Source organism: Piliocolobus tephrosceles, chromosome 5 (genome assembly GCF_002776525.5).
Source record: "Piliocolobus tephrosceles isolate RC106 chromosome 5, ASM277652v3, whole genome shotgun sequence".
In the NCBI taxonomy this organism is placed as follows: domain Eukaryota; kingdom Metazoa; phylum Chordata; class Mammalia; order Primates; family Cercopithecidae; genus Piliocolobus; species Piliocolobus tephrosceles.
The window spans coordinates 73,059,293-73,080,725 of NC_045438.1; the positions used below are offsets into that span (position 1 = coordinate 73,059,293).

The 21,433-nt window shown below is 42.5% G+C and overlaps 1 protein-coding gene across 4 annotated transcripts in view; it reads left to right on the plus strand.

Moving 5' to 3' along the window:
* Nucleotides 1-21,433, plus strand: part of FAXC (failed axon connections homolog, metaxin like GST domain containing) — a 77,893-nt gene that overhangs the window by 42,823 nt on the left and 13,637 nt on the right. For all 4 annotated transcript variants that reach the window (XM_023205890.2, XM_023205889.1, XM_023205891.1 and 1 more), the window contains one exon: nt 15,922-16,038. In XM_023205890.2, the coding sequence (XP_023061658.1) occupies nt 15,922-16,038 (117 nt within the window). The remainder of the gene's footprint in view (nt 1-15,921; nt 16,039-21,433) is intronic.

Below are 21,433 nucleotides of genomic sequence, written 5' to 3' on the forward strand. Positions count from 1 at the left end.
CTACCATTCAAAAGCCTTCCTATTCTGTTTTGGCCTTTTGGAAGTAGGAAGCTTCTACTGGAGAGAGAGGAACATAGGAGCCTTTCTTCTCTGCTGTAATGCTAGTGGAAATGAGACTTCTTGGGTGTATTAAACTACAAAGACAGACTTTCTTCTCTGGAGGCTTTATCCCACCTTTTCAGCTCCGGAGATTCCCAGCTCCCTCTTGATGAGACATTAGTCTCTTGTGGTTTCAGGTGATCCCCAGTTACTGGATGTAGCAACTACTAACACATGCAGGCACTTAACTCCATGCCAGCACTATTCTGAGACCTTTTCAGGTACTAACTTATTTCATGCTCGCAACGATCCTATCCATGAGGAAATTTAGGCACAAACAGGTGACTTGCCCAGGGACACCCAGGTTGTAAATGGTAGAGCTTAAATTTCAACCTAGTCTAGGAGAAGCCAGAAGTCATTGCTGAACACCTTTTAGCCCTTACGTTACGTATTGGATTTCTCTGATCCTTCATCCCTGCTTTTCCTTAAATGTATCAGTGATTCCCAGGATTCCAGCCCCCCACTCTGTTCATCTCACATTGCATACTCCCACATATTTATCTCTGCACACTCCCACATATAATAACTCTCCTGAATCCCAACTGTTTTCTAGATCTTCACTTAGATGTCCCAGAGCCTGCAGAAATTCAGCACATCCTACAACAGAACTCTTCATCTTCCCACCAACCCAGCATTCCCTGTGACCTCTCTCCATGAATGGTAGCACTGTCCATCCAGTTGCTCCAGCTGGATGCCAGAAGTCATTCCCGAGGGCTCCTTCTGCGTCATTTCCACTGGGCTTTCAAAGCCCTGTACTGCCTGACCTCTCCAGTCTCATTTTGTAGCCCCCGGCCCTTGCCTGCTGTATCTTAACCACACTGTTCTCTCTGTCTCACAGACATTCCAAGCTTATTCTGACTTTCAGGCCTGGGCCTTAACTCTTTCCCTGCCTGGAATTCTGTTCTTCCAGATCTGCTCGATCCTGCTTGACATTCATGTCTCTGTGTAAACAGCACTTCCACAGAAAGGCCTTCCCTGACCACCCACTCTGATGTAGCTGCCAGCCACCCTCTATCACATCACCTTGCTTTAATTCTCTGCATAGCACTGATCATTGGCTGCTTTTTAAAAATTGATTGATTGATTTGCTTATTGTCTCTTCATGTCTTATAAACTCCATGAGAGCAGTGACCTTGTTCCATTTGTCACTGTATCCCACTCACCCAGAGCCGTGTCTTGCAAATAGTGAAAATAATATTGATTAATATTGATAAGAACTGACATTTATGGAGCATTTACAGTGTGCTTAGGCAAACAGTAATGCAATATATAATATATACCCTTATGTGTAATATACCTACCCTCAAAACTATATATAATGTATATATATGTTATAATATGTATTACACATATATGTATAATATAAAATACCTACTTTTTTAATATGGTGATATAACAGTACATATATTCTCATGGGTTTGGTGAGAGTTAAATGAGGTAGAAATTGTCCTCATTAATTTTCACTAAATGCGTATGAGGGTAGGTACTATTATTATCATTAGTATTATTATGCCTGGTTTGTAAATGAGGAAACTGAGGTACATTGTAGTGAATTAGCTTACCTGAGATCATGACTAATAAGGGGTGGGGGTCAGGCCTGGCCCTGGGAGTCTGGCTGTAGAGCCAGATGCTCAGTAAGTGCTTGCTTACCGAACAGATGGCTATAATTCATCACCAGGGTGCTCACCAGGTACCTGAATCTCCTACCTCCTTTCTACCCCACAACCATAGTAAAACACCTGATGTCTCTTGCCTGGATTTTAACCACAGTTTCCTAACTGATGTCCCAACCTCCAGTTTTGGTTTTTAACACTACGAGTGGTTACTTTGAAATGTAGACTAGAGCTGTAGGCTCTCAGTTCCTCTTAGGCTAACATTCAAACTCTTTTTTTCCACAAGCCTAATTCTCACATCTCCAACCTCATCTTCTACTTCTTCCTGTATGCTCCTTGTTTCCTGCCACACCAAATTACCCTTGTTCCCTGAAGTCCACTGTGCTGTTCTGCAACTTCCTGCCTTTGCACAAGCTATTTCCCCTGCTTTGCTTCACTTCAGTTTCTCAAGACTTATTTCCACTTACTCAGAAACTTTCTGAAGTTTCTCCCTAACCTCCCCCAACATCCCTGGGCTGTGTTGGAGGTGCTTCTCTTCTGTGCCGTTTCACTGAGCTTGTACTTCCATTGAGGGAGTGCTGTGTTATACTTGTCTGGGTTCTTCTTGTCCTCCTGCCCTCCCCCACTGTCCGATAATCTTGCCTGTGGACTTTGTCGTCCTGAAGGAATTGACTGGCTTCCCTCTAGTCCTGGTCTCTAACAGAAGGCCTGGTAAACAGTAATCAATCAACTATTTGCTGAATGAATACTAACTTCCCAAGGTCAGTTGAGGCAATCCACAGTGTTATAATACATATAAGACAGGACAATATATTACAAAACATTAATAGAAAAGTTTCAGAAGCCTGTTAGAAAAAATACACTTTTGGAATGAGCTAATTCCTGAGATTAGGTGCAATTTAACTTTGAGCTTTTGGCAACCAAGGTAAAAAGGGAAACGTGGGGTTTGTGTTTATTTTCTAAGAAAAGGAAACACTCAAGTTCTTCAATGGGGACAATTTTTTTCTTGGTCCTGAATTCTAGGAGAAGATTCTTCCATAGATGTTACATAAGGGAGAGTGGGTTTCCTTGTAGACAGTGATTTTTTTAAAAAATTATTTTATTTTTTATTTTTTGAGAAAGAGTTTCTCTCTTTTTGCTCAGGCTGGAGCACAATGGTGTGATCTTGGCTCACTGCAACCTCCATGTCCTGGGTTCAAGCGATTCTCCTGCCTCCGCCTCCCGACTAGCTGGGATTACATGTGCACCCCTACGCCCGGCTAATTTTTTTGTATTTTTATTTTTTATTTTTTTTTGAGACGGAGTCTTGCTCTGTCACCCAGGCTGGAGTGCAGTGGCGCGATCTTGGCTCACTGCAAGCTCCGCCTCCTGGGTTTATGCCATTCTCCTGCCTCAGCCTCCCGAGTAGCTGGGACTACAGGCGCCCACCATCTCGCCCAGCTAATTTTTTGTATTTTTTAGTAGAGACGGGGTTTCACCATGTTAGCCAGGATGGTCTCGATCTTCTGACCTCGTGATCCACCCATCTCGGCCTCCCAAAGTGTTGGGATTACAGGCTTGAGCCACCGCGCCCGGCTAATTTTTTTGTATTTTTAGTAGAGATGGGGTTTTATCGTGTGGCCAGGTGGGTCTCGAACTCCTGACTTCAGGTGATCCACCCGCCTCAGCTTCTAAAGTGTTGGGATTACAGGCAAGAGCCACCACACCTGGCCGACCATGTTTTTTTAATATAAACATTTGTAAAAACCTTTATTAATAAAAACTCAGGATTGAATGTTGAAGTTCCAAAAGCATTTCTTTGAAGATCTACTTTAATATAGCTCCTATATATTTTTTTCTGATCAAATTTATGATAGAGGTAGAGCTTAAAGAGCCTAGAGGTTTGTTAACTTGCCTTACAACTATAGCACAGGCACCTCTTAGACCCACTTTCTAATACAGGTTATTTTTTATGGGAGAGAGGGCAAGCCATGACAAGTCTTGAATGAAACTGTTTTACATTTAATATTTTGGTGACCTCCAGAGGTATAGCTCTCCCATGTTGTTGGTAAAAGAGAAGTCTTGTTGCATTAGACACTAGGTGGTCTACCCTTGGACATTCTCTTAAGAGAACATAAGGGCCTGACTTGCCATGCTGCCTGGTTAGAAGGTCATCTTGCCCTCCTGGTGCAGTGTGTTAGAGTAGTATGGGGCAGGCCAGAATACCTCTTCATGAACTTTTAGCTCAAGCACCTACACACGTCCTTGGTTGAACCCCAGATTTCTAGACCCTGGAGTCTATCAAGTATTCCATGCCATCAAGTATTGAAAGAGATAATTTTGGTCTAAAATATTTAAGGGAAAGGTATTATAAATAGTTGCCATTTACTAAAAGTAAGTATATTTACTGAATACCTACAGTATACCGGGCACTGGGCTGAGTACTGGGATGTAGTCCTAGTGTTCAAGTAGAGTTCATGTGTGGTGTGACTTCTGTCCTCACTGAATATACAATCTAGACAAAATCACAAGAGGAAAACATTTTGATGAGACCGTCAGGGCATATGGGTACCAAATAGGTCCCAGAGGACTTAGTTCACTTGTCAGAGAGGTTATTTAGCGTTGCCTATTTATACATTGGAGGATGTCTCCCAAATATCATAATTTAAAATTTAGCATAGTTAATATACTTTTTTTCCCATTGACCCCACTATAAGTGAACAAGATCAGGCAGTTTTGATTTTTTATGATCAAATTTTTCAAACAGAAAAGTCAAAGAGCAGGACAATGAACGACTTTATAATCACCACCTAGATTTAATAGTTAACATGTTGTTATATTTGCTTCACCTATTTTTCTGTACAGAAGTATTTTAAAGTAAATTACAGATATCACGACATTTAACTCCTAATCACTTTTGAATGTCGCTCTGGGAAATAAGAATGTTTTCTTCTTGTAGTAGGCAGCCCCCAAAATGGATCACGGTGACCCCTGCCTCCTGCTGTGCGGCCTCTTGTGTATTCCTCTCCCTGTGAGTGTAGGCTGGAGCTAGTGATTTGCTTTTATTTTTACATTTTTAGTTTTTTGAGACAGAGTATTCCTCTGTCGCCCAGGCTGGAGTGTAGTGGTGTGATCTTGGCTCAGTGAAACTTCCACCTCCTGGGTTCAAGTGATTCTCCTGCCTCAGCCTCCCGAGTAGCTGGGACCACAGGCATGCGCCATCACGCCCGGCTAATTTTTGTATTTTTAGTAGAGACAGGGTTTCATCATGTTGGCCAGGCTGGTCTTGAACTCCTGACCTCAAGTGATCCGCCCGCCTCAGCCTCCCAAAGTGCTGGGATTACAGGTGTGAGCCACTGCACCTGGCCGTGATTTGCTTTTAACAAGTAGAATGTGGCAGAAGCATTGGGATGAACCAACATTCAATAACAAAATGAATGTGGCTTCTATCTTAGGCGTCCTTTCTTTTTTCCTCTTGCCCTCTCACTTGTTTGCTCTGACAGAAGTCAGCTCTGAGGTGAACTGATCTATGGAGAGGTCCATCTTTGGCCACGAACCAGTGAGGACCTGAGATGTACTAACAGCCATGTGAGTGAGTTTGGAAGGAGATCCTCCCCAAGTCAACCCTTGAGATAACTGCAAAGGGCTGGCATCTTCATTGCAGCCTGTGAGACACCTTGAGCCAGAGGCACCCAGCTAAGGTTATCTGGTTTCTTGACCCACAGAAACTGCAAGATAACCCATGTCTGTTGTTCTAAGCTGCAAAATTTGGGGGTAATTTATTATGCAGACAGCAATAACTAATACACCTACGTAGCCCCAATCCTATTAATCCCAGTAGGCACTTCTTTCAGCTGCTGCTGGGCTGTGCAGAGTAAAGCCAAGCTGTCAGAAGAGGTTGTCATAGCTTATCCTGCTATGGTGGATGGCAAGTACCCGATCTCAGTTGCCTCAAGTTATTTATTTAGATAAAAAGTTTTACATCTTGTAGAAGTAGAATCTTATCTTTCAATATCTCCAGGGACTATTATTATTAGCCATTCTGATTTTAGCAGGAGTATTCTCTTCTTGGCTGTGAAGAAACCAGGATCTGTTCCAAGATTACAGATCTTGGCACACAAGAGGTTTCTGTTTCTGGCTTCAGTGATCTTTGAGAAAGAAGTGTGCACTGGAGAAAGTTCTGTGGCCATCCTGGTTTTTATTCACTTTCTTTTCTTCTTAAAATTTTTTGATTTTTAATTTTTGTGGGTACATAGTAGACATATATATTTACGAGGTACATGAGGTGTTTTGGTACAAGCATGTAATGCCTGTAGCCATTCTTAACCATTGAATTGTCAGGACACAGAGACAAGCACATTCAGTAGAGGAGTAACGTGGTCTCCCACAGAGTAGAAGATAGAGATTCAGTCCTGCACTTGAAGAGAAGCATCACACAGAGTTTTGACATGATGTCCAGCATGCTGATGAATGTATGGTTTGAGAAGGTTTAGGATTTCCATGTTTAAATATAAGATCGAATGCAATTTGGTTTCCTCCTAAGGGATCTGTGTCTAGCGAGTTAATCTGGGCAAGGCTCACCTCTCTGGGCAGGTCCTAAACAGCGCGGGTGGTTAAAGATTTTTACCAGTTTTTGGTGACTATGTACTTGTTTGAAAGTGGTCAAGGATCCTGGATTCCAGCTAAGGTGAAGCCTAAAATCCATAAAATGAGGAAAGGTCCTTCAGGAATGTGGAGTCTGCCTGCAGAGTTGAGCTTTTCTGGCCCTGATGCTAGAATCTACTACTATTCAGCTTTCTCAAAAGATGGGCAAGTTCCTTATAAAAGGATTTGAACTTAAATTTGAACATGACATTGTGTTCTTTCTGATGTGGTGTTTTCGTTAACCAGAATTTGGGGGCTACCAGATAGTCGTTATTGAATAAAGAGATAGAACAGCTTGTTCCTTTGATTGCCCAGCACAGGGCAGATGAGACAGAAATGAAATTGAGGGGAAAGCCTGTTCTAGAATGCAGTTTGAATTGAGTGATATATTTTATTTATCCTCAGAAGATGTATTTGGGAAAGTGATACTGGGGAGAGAGACTCATATAATTTTTATAGCTCTGAGATCTCACCATTTCAGCTGAATTGTGCAGTCACTCAGAAGCAACAATATTGCAGCAGCTTCAAGAAGGGAGAGAACCAGGAAGGCTGATCATCAGTGAGTTGGTAAAACTGATATCTTTGTTGGAGATGTTAGCTGTAGATCTTTAAGGCTTCCGGAAGCTGCTTAGTGATGCTAAATTATAAGTGAGCCTGAGTAGGCATTTGCCTCATCCTGAGGAATACTTTCCTAATTTAGATGTGTAAAGTCTTTCCACACTGGTGCAAATCCTTCATCAAGTTTCCTAAAATTATAAAGTATGCCCATGGATTCTGTGAGTGTCCGGAGTTCAGAAGGTGTTCAGACACATTAATAGAGGAGAAGTACAGAGGAGTATACCTAACCCATTGCTTAGAGTCAGGAATGTATGCACTTCCTGCTTTCATCTATAAGGAATTGTAAGAGCTGGGACATCAGCAGAGACAGGGTGATGGTGGTATTGGTGGCCAGTGAGAAAGGTGTCGAGATAGTTCATATGAGCTGAAAAGAGATACATTTTTGTGTGTTCTTTCAGGAAATCTTATTAAAAATTACAGTAGTATCTAGTTGCTTTCTAGAATAAAATCTGAAGAGAGATTAAATTAAGGAGCTTCTTCTGGTATTTTCTCTACCCACCTTTATTTTTTCCCAGAGTGTGAGCTAATTGGCGATCGTGAGCTAATCACAATCTATATAGTGATTTTAGAGTATGCTTGTATGAAAACAAGGGTTTTTTGAAGGAAGTGGCCTGTCTTATATATTATTTCTGATAAAGTGGGGTCTGATCAGTTGTATAAGAGAACAGGAAGTAGATTTTATTTTTCCTGTAGCTTTGCCCTCTGGGACACTCACTTGCAGAAAAAAAGTTTTAAGTGTGTGCTCTTTGATGCTTGGATGGTAAGATTACCATGACCTCCTATTTCCTTGGGAAAAGCACTCAAAATCTTTGTTTCTTAATTTTTCTTCAATTTCCAGTTAATGAAAGGTGAGAGAGGGACAATTAGAAGTATGAATAATGTCCACATTGATTTTACTGTAATTGCCTGCTTATAAATCACATGAGTGCTCAGGTATAGTGAACCCTATGTAAAACATGCAATTGTACTTTATCTCTTAGACTCATAGAGAAATGAGTCTTGGAAAATCTTTTGATTATTCTCTTTAGTTTCTCCCTTGAACTTATATTTTATAGCACAGCCAGCCTTGTCTCCTTTGTCACTTACAGAATTTGGAAATTTAGCTAAATTGTGGAAGTGGAGCTGACAGTGACCAGTAAGAAGTGGGAAAATAATTAGGGAGGAAGGAGATGAGATTCAAAAGTTCATTTCTGTAGTGTTTCCCGTGGTCTGAAATAAACTTTCTGTCTACTATCTCGTAATAATATATATGAAAACAGGTGATCAGTATTTCCTTAGAAGTATGTTAGTGTAGACTAGGAATGGTGCTGTGGTAGAATAAATATGGCCATAATTTTTTTTGTGAATTCCAGAGGAAAGAACTGAGATGCATGGTGGAAGTTCTAAGGCTATTTTGTTTCAGTATAAGGAACCATCTAACCACAGAATAGTCTGCCCTGCCCAATAAATTATGAGAGAGAAGTTTCAGCAGGGTTGGGGTTGGGATGGTGAGTATCTGGTAGGAAAGTGTGAGAAGGGATTCCTATACTTGGAGAGAGGTTGGACTGGTTCTGTCCACATTACTTGTTTTGACTGTTGGAGATGAATATAAAAGAATTTCTTATGTTAGAATAGCACCTCCTAGTTTGCAAAATGCTTTCACATTATTATACTTTTAAATCACTATTATAGGTCTACATTCTGAGAAAGGACAGAGATCAAACATAATTAAGGCTATCATAACCTTAATTGATGTTTCCTATGTGATAGGTGCCAGAGGGACAGAGAAGTAAAATAGAAGTTTACTTGCCCTCAAAGTGTTTAAAAATTATTAGGAGATAGGACCTACACGTAGGTAGGACTGCAATATGGCTGTGTGATTTACCTAATGTGTGAGCTAGACCAGTGGTTCTCAAAGTGTGGTTCCTGGAGCAGCAGTATCGGCATTACTTGGGCTCTTGTTAGAAATTTGGTTCTTGGATCTCACTCTGTACCTACTGAATCAGAAACTCCTGGGGTCAGGGACTTGAGTTAGTGTTTTTAAAAAGCCTTCAAGGCCTGGTGTGGTGGTGTATGCCTGTAATCCCAGCACTTTGGAGGCCAGGTTGGGAGGATCACTTGAGCCCAGGAGTTCAAAACCAGCCTAGGGAACATAATGAGGTCTCATCTCTACTAAAAAAGGGGGGTAAAAAAAAGCCTTCCAGGTGATTATACTACATGCTCAAGTTTAAGACCAATGATATACTCTAGTTTAGCCCAGTACTTTTTTTTTTTTTTTTTTTTTTGAGACGGAGTCTTGCTCTGTCGCCCAGGCTGGAGTGCAGTGGCGCAATTTCGGCTCACTGCAAGCTCTGCCTCCCGGGTTCACGCCATTCTCCTGCCTCAGCCTCTGGAGTAGCTGGGACTACAGACGCCCGCCACCTCGCCCGGCTAGTTTTTTTTTTTTTTTTTTTTTTTTAAGTAGAGACGGGGTTTTACCATGTTAGCTAGGATGGTCTCGATCTCCTGACTCGTGCTCCGCCCTTCTCGGCCTCCCAAAGTGCTGGGATTACAGGCTTGAGCCACCGCGCCCGGCCCCCAGTACTTCTTAAGCTTCACTGTACACAAGAATCACCTGGAACAGTGCTATTCAAAGTCTGATCCAAGAACTGCAGACTCTCCTGATGATTTTAATGCCTCTAAAGTTTGAGAAACCCTGACGCGAAAGCTTGTTAAACAGAGGTTCTGTTGTCCCATTCCCAAGTATTCTGATTCAGTTGATGGGATCTGAGAATTTCTAACTAACACTCAGGTGCTGCTGGTGCTGCTAGACTGCTCTCTGAGTAGCCTCACTCTAAGCAATACGTCCCTCTGGGATTTAGCAGAGGCGTGGACAATGAGAGGTTCCAGTAAACTGGGACAGTATGGGAAGCCTTCATGCAGTGGAGGAGGTAGGACTTGGTCTGAGTCCTAAGGGAAAGGTCAGGCTTAGATAGCCGGACTTATTTGGAGCAGGGAGGATAGGATGAGCACTTACATGTTTGACTGAAGTAGACCATTCATAGGAGGTAGAGCTCAGCTTGTCCTGCCCAGGTCTGGAGAGCGTTGCACACTGTCAGCTCTCATGCATCCTCCCCAAGGAGGCAGCTCAGAGCCAGGCAGCAAGTAAACAGCCCAGGATTGTGAGCGCTCCTCACTTATGCTGCGTATGCCCCCCGTTCCCCAATGGAACTTTCAGGTGCATGTGACTCTCTGCTTGTCCCCTCCTATTCTCTTGGTTCCTTTGCTCATCAAGTTCAGCTTGCTTCAGCTTTGCAGCTTGCTAGTTCCCTCAATTTGGCCTAAGTCTTCAGGCCTAGATTCTAGACATTCTTCTCAGACTCAATATTGCTTCCATTCTCCCTGGACAACTGTGCGTCTTTGTCCTCTATTGTTCTCCCTGCCCTGCTCATCCAGCCATCCACTCAGTTACTACTCAGTGGGGGTGAAGGACCTAGTCTATGTGCTCAGTCCTCTTCCACATACTCTTGTCTTTGCTGTGTCCCTTATCTCCTGGTCAACCCTCTGTGGCTGCCCATGACAGCCACAGAAGTGGAAGACAATGTGGGAAGAGCTGGTCAGGCTTGGTGGTCAGGATAAGCAGCCTTGGGTTAATCAAGGTCGCTAAAGGTTTATAACCAAAGATCCATGACATAGTCCAATCACAGTGAACTCAAGTCTGTGTAAGAGAGCTAATGTCCATCAGAACCCCTTAACATTCTTGTTATTCATGGTTTAGTACTTCCACTCAGTTTTTGGTCATCCTTGGGTGTCCCAATGGTTCCTTCATCTACAATATGGCCTTTCTCACAGAGAGGAGCTGCCTAAACCACCAGGAGAGGTCATATGAAATTCTACAGATATCCAGGGCCAACTGTCATTCTCCAGCCACACAATAGAACCAGCTACTCCCCCTGCCACTCCCCCTGGGGGCTCTCCTTCTCCAGATCCACATGGCCCCTCCCTCTGGCTGCATAGTCACTGTCCTCGTATTTCATTCCTGGTCTCTGCTCTCTGATTGCCACTTGAAGACCAAGCCATGAGGTCTGTTGGGTCACTCTGGGCACCTGAAGTCACTTTGCTACTATCAGCATGTAGACTCACCCTCATCATCAGGAGGGCTCTGCACCCTTGGGGAGGTGTTCTGGGTGCTTAGCAGCTGGCCTCAGGTGGAGCATACTTCAGAAGGTCTGATGTACCCTGGTCCCTTCACACCTGGGGCTTTGATGTTTTCAATCTTCATTTTCCCTCACCAGTGGTTCACAGTTCACATTCTGAGCTTGGAGGCTGGCGGGGGAGTTACAGGTGCCTGCATATCCCTCAGCTGCTTCTGTCCATCCTGTGGAAGTCACCGGATGGTTCACCTCCCAAAAATGAAGCTCACAGTGTCTCATCACCCAAGTCTCCTCCCTCAGTGCCCTTCACAAGTGTCCTGAGTGTTCTGCTTTTGTCAAAACCCCCTGGTCGTGAGATCCGGGGCCACTTTGTGAACCCCAAGAGTGCTGCAGTCTGAAGCCTTTAACTTGGCCTCTTTGTCTCTAAGCAGAGTCAAATCTAATTCGATTTCCTTAAAAAAAATTTCTTTTGCCAAGCTCCCAAAGGCCAAAGCTAGAACAATTTGAGCTACAAAATAATGAGAGTATTGGATTATAGCCTATAGAATAAAATAGATATCCATTAGTGCATACTTACATAAATAAATAATTGAATACATTAGGAAATGGGAAAGAAAGGACAGTAGAATTCTAATCAATACAAAGAATGAGAGAAATCGAAACTCACAATGAAGCAAACACTACAGTAACATTTGCTTCAGATAACATCCACCAATGGACACTAAAATTAGCAGGCCAAAGTTTGAGGAGAAACAGGATATTTATAAAGCCTCAAAGTGTCTCTGTCAAGATTATTAGTTACAAAGGAATAAATCTTAACTTTATAGTGAAAAATCTAGCAGATGGCATCTTTACCACATGGTTACGATTAATATCATAGTCATAAGATATAGGACATTACATGCTTCCTGATATGATGCCCTGCGAAGGTGTATTAGTCAGGATTCTTCAGAGAAACCGATCCATTAGGATTCATTATACAAAGTTGGCTCACACAATTATGGAAGCTGACAAGTTCCAAGATCTGCAGGGTGAACTGGCAAAGTGGAGACCCTGGAGGACCAGTGTCCCAGTTTGAAGGCAGTTAGGCAGAAGGAAATCTGTCTTCCTTACTCAGGTGAGGGGTCAGGCTTTTTGTTCTATTCAGGCCTTCAACTGATTGGATGAGGCTCACCCACCTTAGGGAGGACAATCTGCTTTACTCAGTCCACTAATTCACATGCTAATCTCATCCAGAAATACCCGCACAGACACACTGTGCTATTTTTACAACATTTCTGTAAATCTAAAATTATTTTAAAACAAAAATTTAAAAAGGCTTTCTGCCATCAGGTACTATGAGGACTTTTGAATGATGGGATATTTTTGTATTCTTGACATTCGTAACTGTCCTGTGTGTGTGTACACATATATAATTTTATATCTGCCACTCAGCAAAAAAAAAAAAAAAAAAAAAAGATAGTAGATTCCACCTATATTTTTGCAGGCACCTTTGAAAACACCTGATTTCGGTTCTCTTTTCCCTTTTGCATTCTGTATTCCTTCCTGATGAAAGCATCCTTTTGTAAACTTTCACAGCTCAACCCTCCTGCTGTTCCATGCGGTCTTTATCTCTGAGATGAAGATCATTGTGGCACATTGTGGAGACCGAGAGCTTCGGCCAGAAGTCGGGAGATGTGGTAGCATTCTCAGCCTTGTTCTTTACTCACTAATTCAGTATTCTTCTATTTTAACATTTTGAAGCCAGATGGCGAATTTTGGCCAAAATTATATGCACTATTTGAAGTGTGGGTTCAAATGATTTTTTTAAATGATTTTTTTCTTTTTATCAAAGTCCTGTGTGTTCTATTTTTAGGTTTTCCAAATTTTTATTCATATTTGTGTTTTACATTTTGCCTTTAAAGTCTTTGGATTCTACAACAGACTTCAAAATTAATGGACTTTACTCTGGCGTTTCCCTTAGAGTCCTTTTGAGTAATTCAAGGACAGCAACATTGTCTTTCTTCCTTTTTTTTTTTGATCACGAAGTCATTGTTGCTCTTAAAACACATACACACACACACACACACACACACACACAACAAAAATCCTGTTTTCTTCTCTCTGAGGCTGTGTGTAGCCCTTCTCACAATGGTCCTGAAGCCCTCTCATGGCTTCCAGTATGTGGGTAGTCCTGTGTTTGGACTTTGAATGGGTTGAGCCTGGTACAATCCCATAGGGAGGACTGTTGGGCCACCTGGCCGACACGCCCTCCTGCCCTAGCAGGATGTCAGGAGAGCTTCCGTACAGTTTCCCTCTGCCTCCCTGCATTCACTTAATGCCAGCAGGGGTGCGGTGGAGGCATGGCAACAGCGGGATGCAACCCCAGGAGTAACACCTTAGGAATTACCTCTTATGGTATCTGATTTTTCGTTATTATTTCTGTCCAGGTAGTAGTTTCTCTGGATTTCCCCCCAGTATTTGGCTAATGGTATAAGACTCAAATGATGGAGAATTTGGTTGACAATGGGAAATAACTAAGGGCTCTAACGTGAATGACTTGATTGTCCTCACCAGAAAAGACAATTTGGTTAGGTTCAGCATATTGCCCTACTATAGGGTATTCCTTGGTCCTTATGGCATATATAGGAGAAATGATTTTTAAAAATCACTTCCTGCTTCATTTGTGCTGTAACAGTTGTTAACTTGTGTTCCCACCTCCAACCATTTCCCCTTCCTGTCTTTCCTGTGCATTGTCATCAGATACTCAGTTTCCTCAGCTTGTCACTCAAGAGTGGTGAAAGGGGTAGATATTCCTCGAGTACAGCCTGTAGAACCAGGCCAGGCATGTAGTAAATGTGGTATAAGGGTTTGCTAAATAAAAGCAAGAATTGACCCTTACTTTCAAAGAGCTAACAATTTTGCTGGAAAGATAAAATGCACACACACACACACAAACACACATAGACACACACACACACAGACACATACACACACACGCGCGCACACACACACTGTGTATAGAGCATTGTGGGAAAAATGTCACTCAAGAAGCCTGAGAGAGAAGAGGTAGGATATATCTGCTGTGTGCTCTACTCAAGTCACCTCAGTTATTCTTCTCATTTTATAGTTGAGAAGGTTAATAGGCATTAAATGCCTTAAAATCCTATAAGGCTATATGTGCAAAAGGGAGATGTAAATACAGGACTGTATGAACTGAAAGCTCCTGTTGCCACCAGAAAGCTTTGAAAGCAGGCTGGAGCTGGAGCTTGAAGGATGGATAGAATTGATTCGAGAGAAGTGGTGAGCACATATAAGTTGTGGGGTCAGAGAAAGGGTGGGCACAGCACGAGCAAAGGTGTAGCAGTTGGAGGCATAAAGTGTGCTGGGGAATGGGGGTGGCCTCTGGGTTTACTAGGATAAGGGAGGAATGAAGGATAAAGCTGGAACCTGGGTTGGAGGCAATGTATAATGCACTTTAAGTTCTAAGTTGAGTTTGGACTTCATTTCATAACTCATTTCAAAAGCCATGGAAGGTGTTTGAAGGGAGTGACATGATTAAAAGAGTGTCTTAGGGCCGGCTGCAGTGGCTCACGCCTGTAATCCCAGCACTTTGGGAGGCTGAGGTGGGCAGATCACTTGAGGTCAGGAATTCAAGATCAGCCTGGCCAACATGGTGAAACTCTGTCTCTACTAAAAATACAAAAATTAGCCGGGCGTGGTGGCAGCTGCCTGTGATCTCAGCTACTTGGGAGACTGAGGCAGGAGACTCACTTGAACCTGGGAGGCAGAGCTTGCAGTGAGCCAAGATCATGCCACTGCACTCCAACCTGGGCAACAGAGCGAGACTCTGTCTCAAAAAAAAAAAAAAAAAAGGTCTTAGGAAGTTGATAGTGTCAGGTGGGATGTGGAAAGGACTGGAGAAAGGGAGGGGCTATCATGAGTGCTAATGTACACTATGTCATTTCATCCTCACAATAGCCCAAAGAAATAGACACTCTTAGTTTCATCCCCATTTCCAGATGGGAAAACTGAGGCTGTAGAGGTTATGTGATGACCAGATTCCCACATTGAGTAACAGTGATGCCAGGATGTGAACTAGGCAGATACATCTCCCCCAGTGCTCCTTCCATATGCAGCAGTGTCTAACAGTAGCCTGGGAGATGACTTGGGTCAGTTTTAATAGGTTGAGTGTGATAGTCCGGTGACAAGGCCTGGATGAAGTCAGTAGTGTGAAATGGAAAGATGGGAGCAGTAGTGTGAAACATCCTTTCATGAGAGCCTGATGCCAGGGCTGAGCCTGTGACCTCATAGCTTCTCTTAATGTTTTCCATGGAAGCTGGTCCTCAGAGGTGAGAACCTTGCCAGGACCATGTAGTGTCAGGGGAAATCTCACCTCCAAACCTCTTAAGGAGCTTAGGCTTCTTGTTTTTCCTGGGGAAATGTATTTAAATTAATAATATAAGTGCTGATGTTGGCTGTGCTTGCTTTGGGTTACTTTTGAGACGATTTAAGCAAACTTCTAGGTGTTCTTAAGCATCACAGACTTTACTTAACTAGAGTTTGAGATGGGTTCCCTAGAGGTCTGGTGGTGATCAATTCTCCTTTTTTTCCATGAATGCCCTCCCCCATCTGCTTATTTTGATATATTCCTTGTGTTTCTATCCTATGGGTTGATGTATCACATGATTGCTTAATTCATTTTACCTTTGTTCTATTTTTTTTTTTTTTAAGCAGAAGGGTGTGCATGCATTTCGACTCTGCAAAGCTTTTTGGTATTCAGTATAAGAATGTGTAATAGAGTGTGCTGAATGCCATTGTGATGATGTGAGGTAGTGCGGGCCAGCCCAGTGACTTCTCTGCTTTATTTACTGCAGGTGATAAGAAGTACATCATGGGGCCCAAGCTTTCCACTCTTGACGCCACTGTCTTTGGACACTTGGCACAGGCAATGTGGACCTTACCAGGGACAAGACCTGAACGGCTGATCAAAGGCAAGCCCTACACACCTCTTCAGGTTTTGGGGCGTACTGGGGCTGGGTGGGCAGTGGGGTAGCACAGTGGAGAATTCTAGACCAACGCTTTGGTCTTGGGTGTACTTCATGGAGACACCAGGCTGTGGTGTACAGGGCTAGGGTTGGTTCTTTGTACTCAGGATACTTTGGGGTGGAAGGGAGTCTGGGCTTCTCACCTGTTGTCTTGCCCAGACTATGTTCTTAGTAGTGCTGACACAGATCCTGCCATGTTTTTATGCTAGCGCTTTTCTTCCATCTGCTTACATAGTGGGACTTAAGATTTGTTCCTGAAATAGGGCTTGAATTCCACCTACTGCCCTTGGTTTGCTGGTCTTCCTTAATTTCCTTTGGGCACTTTCTCCCCACTTTCTGGTATATCCAGTGCTACAGCAACCACGGTGGGGTGACGCTGATGAACTCACTGGCTGTTTCAGATCTTCTGAGTCTAAACTGTTCTTAGATGTTGCACATGTAACTATAAGTACATAGGATTCTGTGCCATTTGCATTCAAGCCACTCTCTCCTCCTGTTCTAACAGAGTGGCTGTAGATCATACACTAAGAGTAGCAGAGCGGCCGGACGCAGTGGCTCATGCCTGTAGTCCCAGCACTTTGGGAGGCCAAAGCGGGCAGATCACGAGGTCAGGGGTTCGAGACCAGCCTGGCCAACATGGCAAAACCCCATCTCTACTAAAAACACAAAAATTAGCTGGTCATGGTGGCATGCACTGGTAATCCCGGCTACTCGGGAGGCTGAGGCAGGAGAATCGCTTGAACACAGGAGGCAGAGGTTGCAGTGAGCCAAGATCATGACACTGCACTCCAGCCTGGGTGACAGAGTAAGACTCTGTCTTAAATTAAAAAATAAAACTAGTAGAGCTAAAAAGTTCAAGACCGTGGGAAAATGAAAATGTCAACAAATACTTTGTAAGTCTAGTGCTTTCCAAAGTATTATTATGATTATTATTATTTTTGAGACAGAGTCATGCTGTGTCACCCAGGCTGGAGTGCAGTGGTGCAATCTTGGCTCACTGCAACCTCCGCCTCCTGAGTTCAAGAGATTCTCCTGCCTCAGCCTCCTGAGTAGCTGCGATTACAGGCATGCACCACCATGCCCAGCTAATTTTTGTATTTTTAATAGAGATGAGGTTTTGCCATGTCGGTCAGGCTGGTCTTGAATGCCTGACCTCAAGTGATCTGCCCACCTTGGCTTCCCAAAGAGCTAGGATTACAGGCATGAGCCACCACGCCCGGTCGCCCAAAGTATTATTTATGTTAATTTTGACCAAAGCAATGCAATCTTAGTACTTTTTTTGTGTGATGTGTATCTTGGATGTGAGGCCTGTCCGAATTACAAGAGACATGACAGGGGAAGCTAAGGAGCAAGGATAAGTAGAACCCATGCTAGAGGATGAACATATGTGTGGGTGGGTGTGGGGTTGTAGCCAAAAGTAAAATTCATGGTGGAAATAGCATACAGAAAGACAGTTCACCTTGGATTGATGTGCAAGGGACCAGATCTTGGGGTGTGTGTGTGTGTGTGTGTGTGTGTGTGTGTGTGTGTGTGTGTGGTGGGGTAGGGTGGTGGGATATACAGATGGTTCCTGACTTACCATTGTTTGACTTATGATTGTTCAACTTTAAGGTTGTGAAAAACAATACTTGTTCGGTAGAAACCATACTTTGAATTTTGATCTCTTCCTGTGCTGTCCATATGTGTGGTGAAATACTGTCTTCTGATGCCGAGTGGTGGCATTGAGCCACACTTCCCAATCAGCCATATAATCATGAGGGTAAACAACTGATACTGTACAGTGTGCTGTGTTGCCAGATGATTTTGCCTTACTGTAGGTTAATGTAAGTGTTCTGAGCACGTTTAAGGCAAGCTAAACTAATGTATGATGTTTGGCAGGTTAGGAGTGTTAAATGCATTTTTGACTTTATATATATATGTGTATATATACACACACACCCACATATATACATATGTACATATACATATACATATATATATTTTAATGGGGTCTTGCTCTGTTGCCTAGGCTAGAGTGAAGTGGCATGATTATAGCTTACTCTAATCTCAAACTCCTGGGTTCAAGTAATCCTCCTGTCTCAGCCTACTGAGTAGTTGGGACTTCATGAGTGAGGCACCATGTCCAGCTAATTAAGAAAACTTTTTTTTTAAAATAAATGAGGTCTTCCTGTGTTGCCCAGGCTGGTCTTGACATCCTGGCCTCAAGTGATCCTCCTATCTCAGCCTCCCAAGTAGCTGAGATTACAGGTATGAACCACCATGCCCAGCTGACTTATGATATTTTTAGCTTTCAATGGGTTTATAGGGATGTATCCCCATGTAAGTCAAGGAGCATCTGTATGTGGCAGCAAGGGCTTCTGGGAGAGGCTTCCCCTGCATAGTTGCGTGGGAACTGTTTGAGGCAGTACCTAAGCAAGTACCTGGGGGCCAGGGATGTGGGGATCGAAGTTCAATAATTAGGTTTGGGGAAGAGGATTGACAAGAGTTAATCAAAATTCTTATGTCCAACTGAGCAGGCTGGGTATGTAGATGAGAGACCAGTAGAATAGCACATAGAATGCTCTTAATAAATGTCGGATGGATAGCTGGATGGGTGAATGGATGGATGGATAAACAGATGGACAGATGGATGGGTGAATGGATGGATGGATAGATGGATGGATGGAACTAAGCAAGGCAGAATCATACAAGAAACTGAGGCAGGCAAGCAGTCATGTGTGGGTGTCATGTAGATGGGTGGGGAGGTGGTGGAGCCTGCAGCTCTGTGTGTGTGTGTGTGTGTGTGTGTGTGTGTGTGTGTGTGTGTCGATTCATGTGCATGCCCAGGAGGTTAGACCAGGCTGACACCAGCAGCACTCACTCTCCAGATCCTCTTATTGATGGGGACAGAGCCCCAGATACATTATCAGACTTCATTGGAATGGTTAGGTATTGATCTAAGGTCTTCTGGAAGTTCAGCTGAGTGGGACTAGGGATAGTATGGACTGTCATTTAATTTCCTAAATGGTCATTATGAGGATATTCCTTGTTTTGCAATACACTGGAACTTCTCTAAACTAAATATGTTATCCCATTGGTGAGGTTTGTGGCATTTAAAATATCAGTTTCCCTTTAATTTAATCATATTTTTCCATAGTGGTCTAAAAGATGTTGATTCCTTTTAGTTTATTTAGGGCTGTGTTTTATATCCATTCTCTGTTCCTATTATTTCCTACTCTGTTCCCTCCATTCTCCTACCATACCACCCTTACACACCCACATGTACACACCCACCCACATCTACTCACATACTCTATACATACCCCCCCACACACTCACTTGTACAGTTATACCTACACTTCTACCCGAACACATCCCTACATACACACGTGTGCACATACACATACAAATGTGCACACACACTGTTGTGGTCATCTGTTACTTCGTCTGAAGTATTTAGAGACCCCATTATCAGTAGAACTCACAGACTCTATAGAATTTTTTCTTTCAGAAATGATGCATTTTTTGTTATGATTTGGCCCTTTTCTCTGTTACTTCCTGAAAGGACTTGAGGCATTTAGTGTTCTTTTGGAAGAAATGATCAGCCTTTTGGAGGATTGATTTTGGGTCTCATGCACATCTGGGGAGTCTGACACCGTTGTCTGCAGGGGGCTTTTGGCACATAGTTGCATGTACTTTGATTCTTAAAGTAGCTTCCAACTTTCCCTGGGTACTGGTGTAGCATGAATTATTAAAGTCCACAGGGATCTCTAAATCCCATTTTAGGCATTAGTTCCGTACCCTTTCTAAATCTTTGGAGGGAAGCTGATAAGGTGCAGCCAAACTACTACTGCCGTAATTTGCTCTCAACCTCTTTCCCTGCCTTTGCTGTCTCTGTGGTAGAGACTTTCTCAAGAGGTAATGTGAGAAGGATTAAGTAGAAACAACAAGTAGCCTGGAGATTTTAGAACTGGGTGAAACCTAGGCATGTGAATGGCTCGGATTCAGGCAGTTTTCTGCTTTAGCTTTGGAACGGCAGAAGCACCAATGGCCTTGCCTCATTGTAAGTGTGTTTGGATGAATATTAGTTTTTTGGTCCAACGTATTATTTACAAAGCCACACAAGCTACTTCTGGAACCATGTAGAATAGTATGAAAGTTTCCTTCGTTTAGATGAGCAGAAGGACAGGCTTTGAATATAAATATGTATGCATTTATCTATCTAGATAGACATATAAATGTGAGTAATAATTTGCTTACTGAAGAACATTTAGAAAAGATAGAAAAGTTTTAAAAGAATAAAAAATAACTTGTGACACCATCTTTCACAGAGAATGATTGCTGATATTGTGGTATGTATCTAATCTTTTATCAAATAGAGGTATATATATATATGTATTTTAAGCTGGGACCATAATGTTGATACAATTATAACCTAAAGTTTTAAAATTAACTGTATTTTGGCCATTTCCCTTGTCATGAAATATTCTTCAAAATGATATTTTTAATAGTTGCATAATATCCTATCCTGTGGCTACATGGTAATTTATGTGATTAATCTATTTCTGGACTTGTGGGTTGTTTTAAATAACTTTTACTAATATTCTATAGTGAATATTGTTATAAATATATACTCTTGCTCATCTCTGGTTATTTCCTTAGGCTAAATTTCTTGTTCGGTAATTACTCTCTCAAAGGGCATAAGCTCTTGGTCTACATGGCTACATTGCTTTCTAGAAAGATTATACCAATTTATATTCTCATGAGCAAAGTCTGAAAGTACTTCCAATTTTTGTTCCTTGATTGGGGTTGAATATAATGTATTTTGAAATTTTACCAATTTTATACTAAAAAAATATCAGCTTTATTATTAGCAACATTCTTAATGTGGAGTCAGATTTGATATTTTAATCAGGGTTCTTATTAGAGAATTGCATGTGGATTGGGGCGCTCCTTAGAACCGATGTGGAGCGCTTAAGAAAGCTGAGAAAAGTGAAATTGAAGCCATAATGGGTCAAGAACTCTGCAGCGTGTCTGCCTGTCCTCCAGAGTCCTATCAAAACCACAGACCTTAATGCGATTTTCTGAATTAGGAGGAGTCCAGCCTTCCGTGCTCTAGGAAAAACCTCATTCAGCAACTTTCACCAGCAATTATTTATTGTACTTGAATGTCTTTTTTACTTAATACTTGATAGATTAAAAAGTGGAAAAAATGCTGCATCTCCTTGACCAGCATGTAAATATCTCCGCACTCCTGCACTCTTACTATCCTCCATCTGGAGGGAAGTGTTCAGGAGGAGGTTGCTGTGAGGAGATTTGGGTTTCAGGAAAGGGCTGGATCAAATTACCTTGGCCTGTTTTT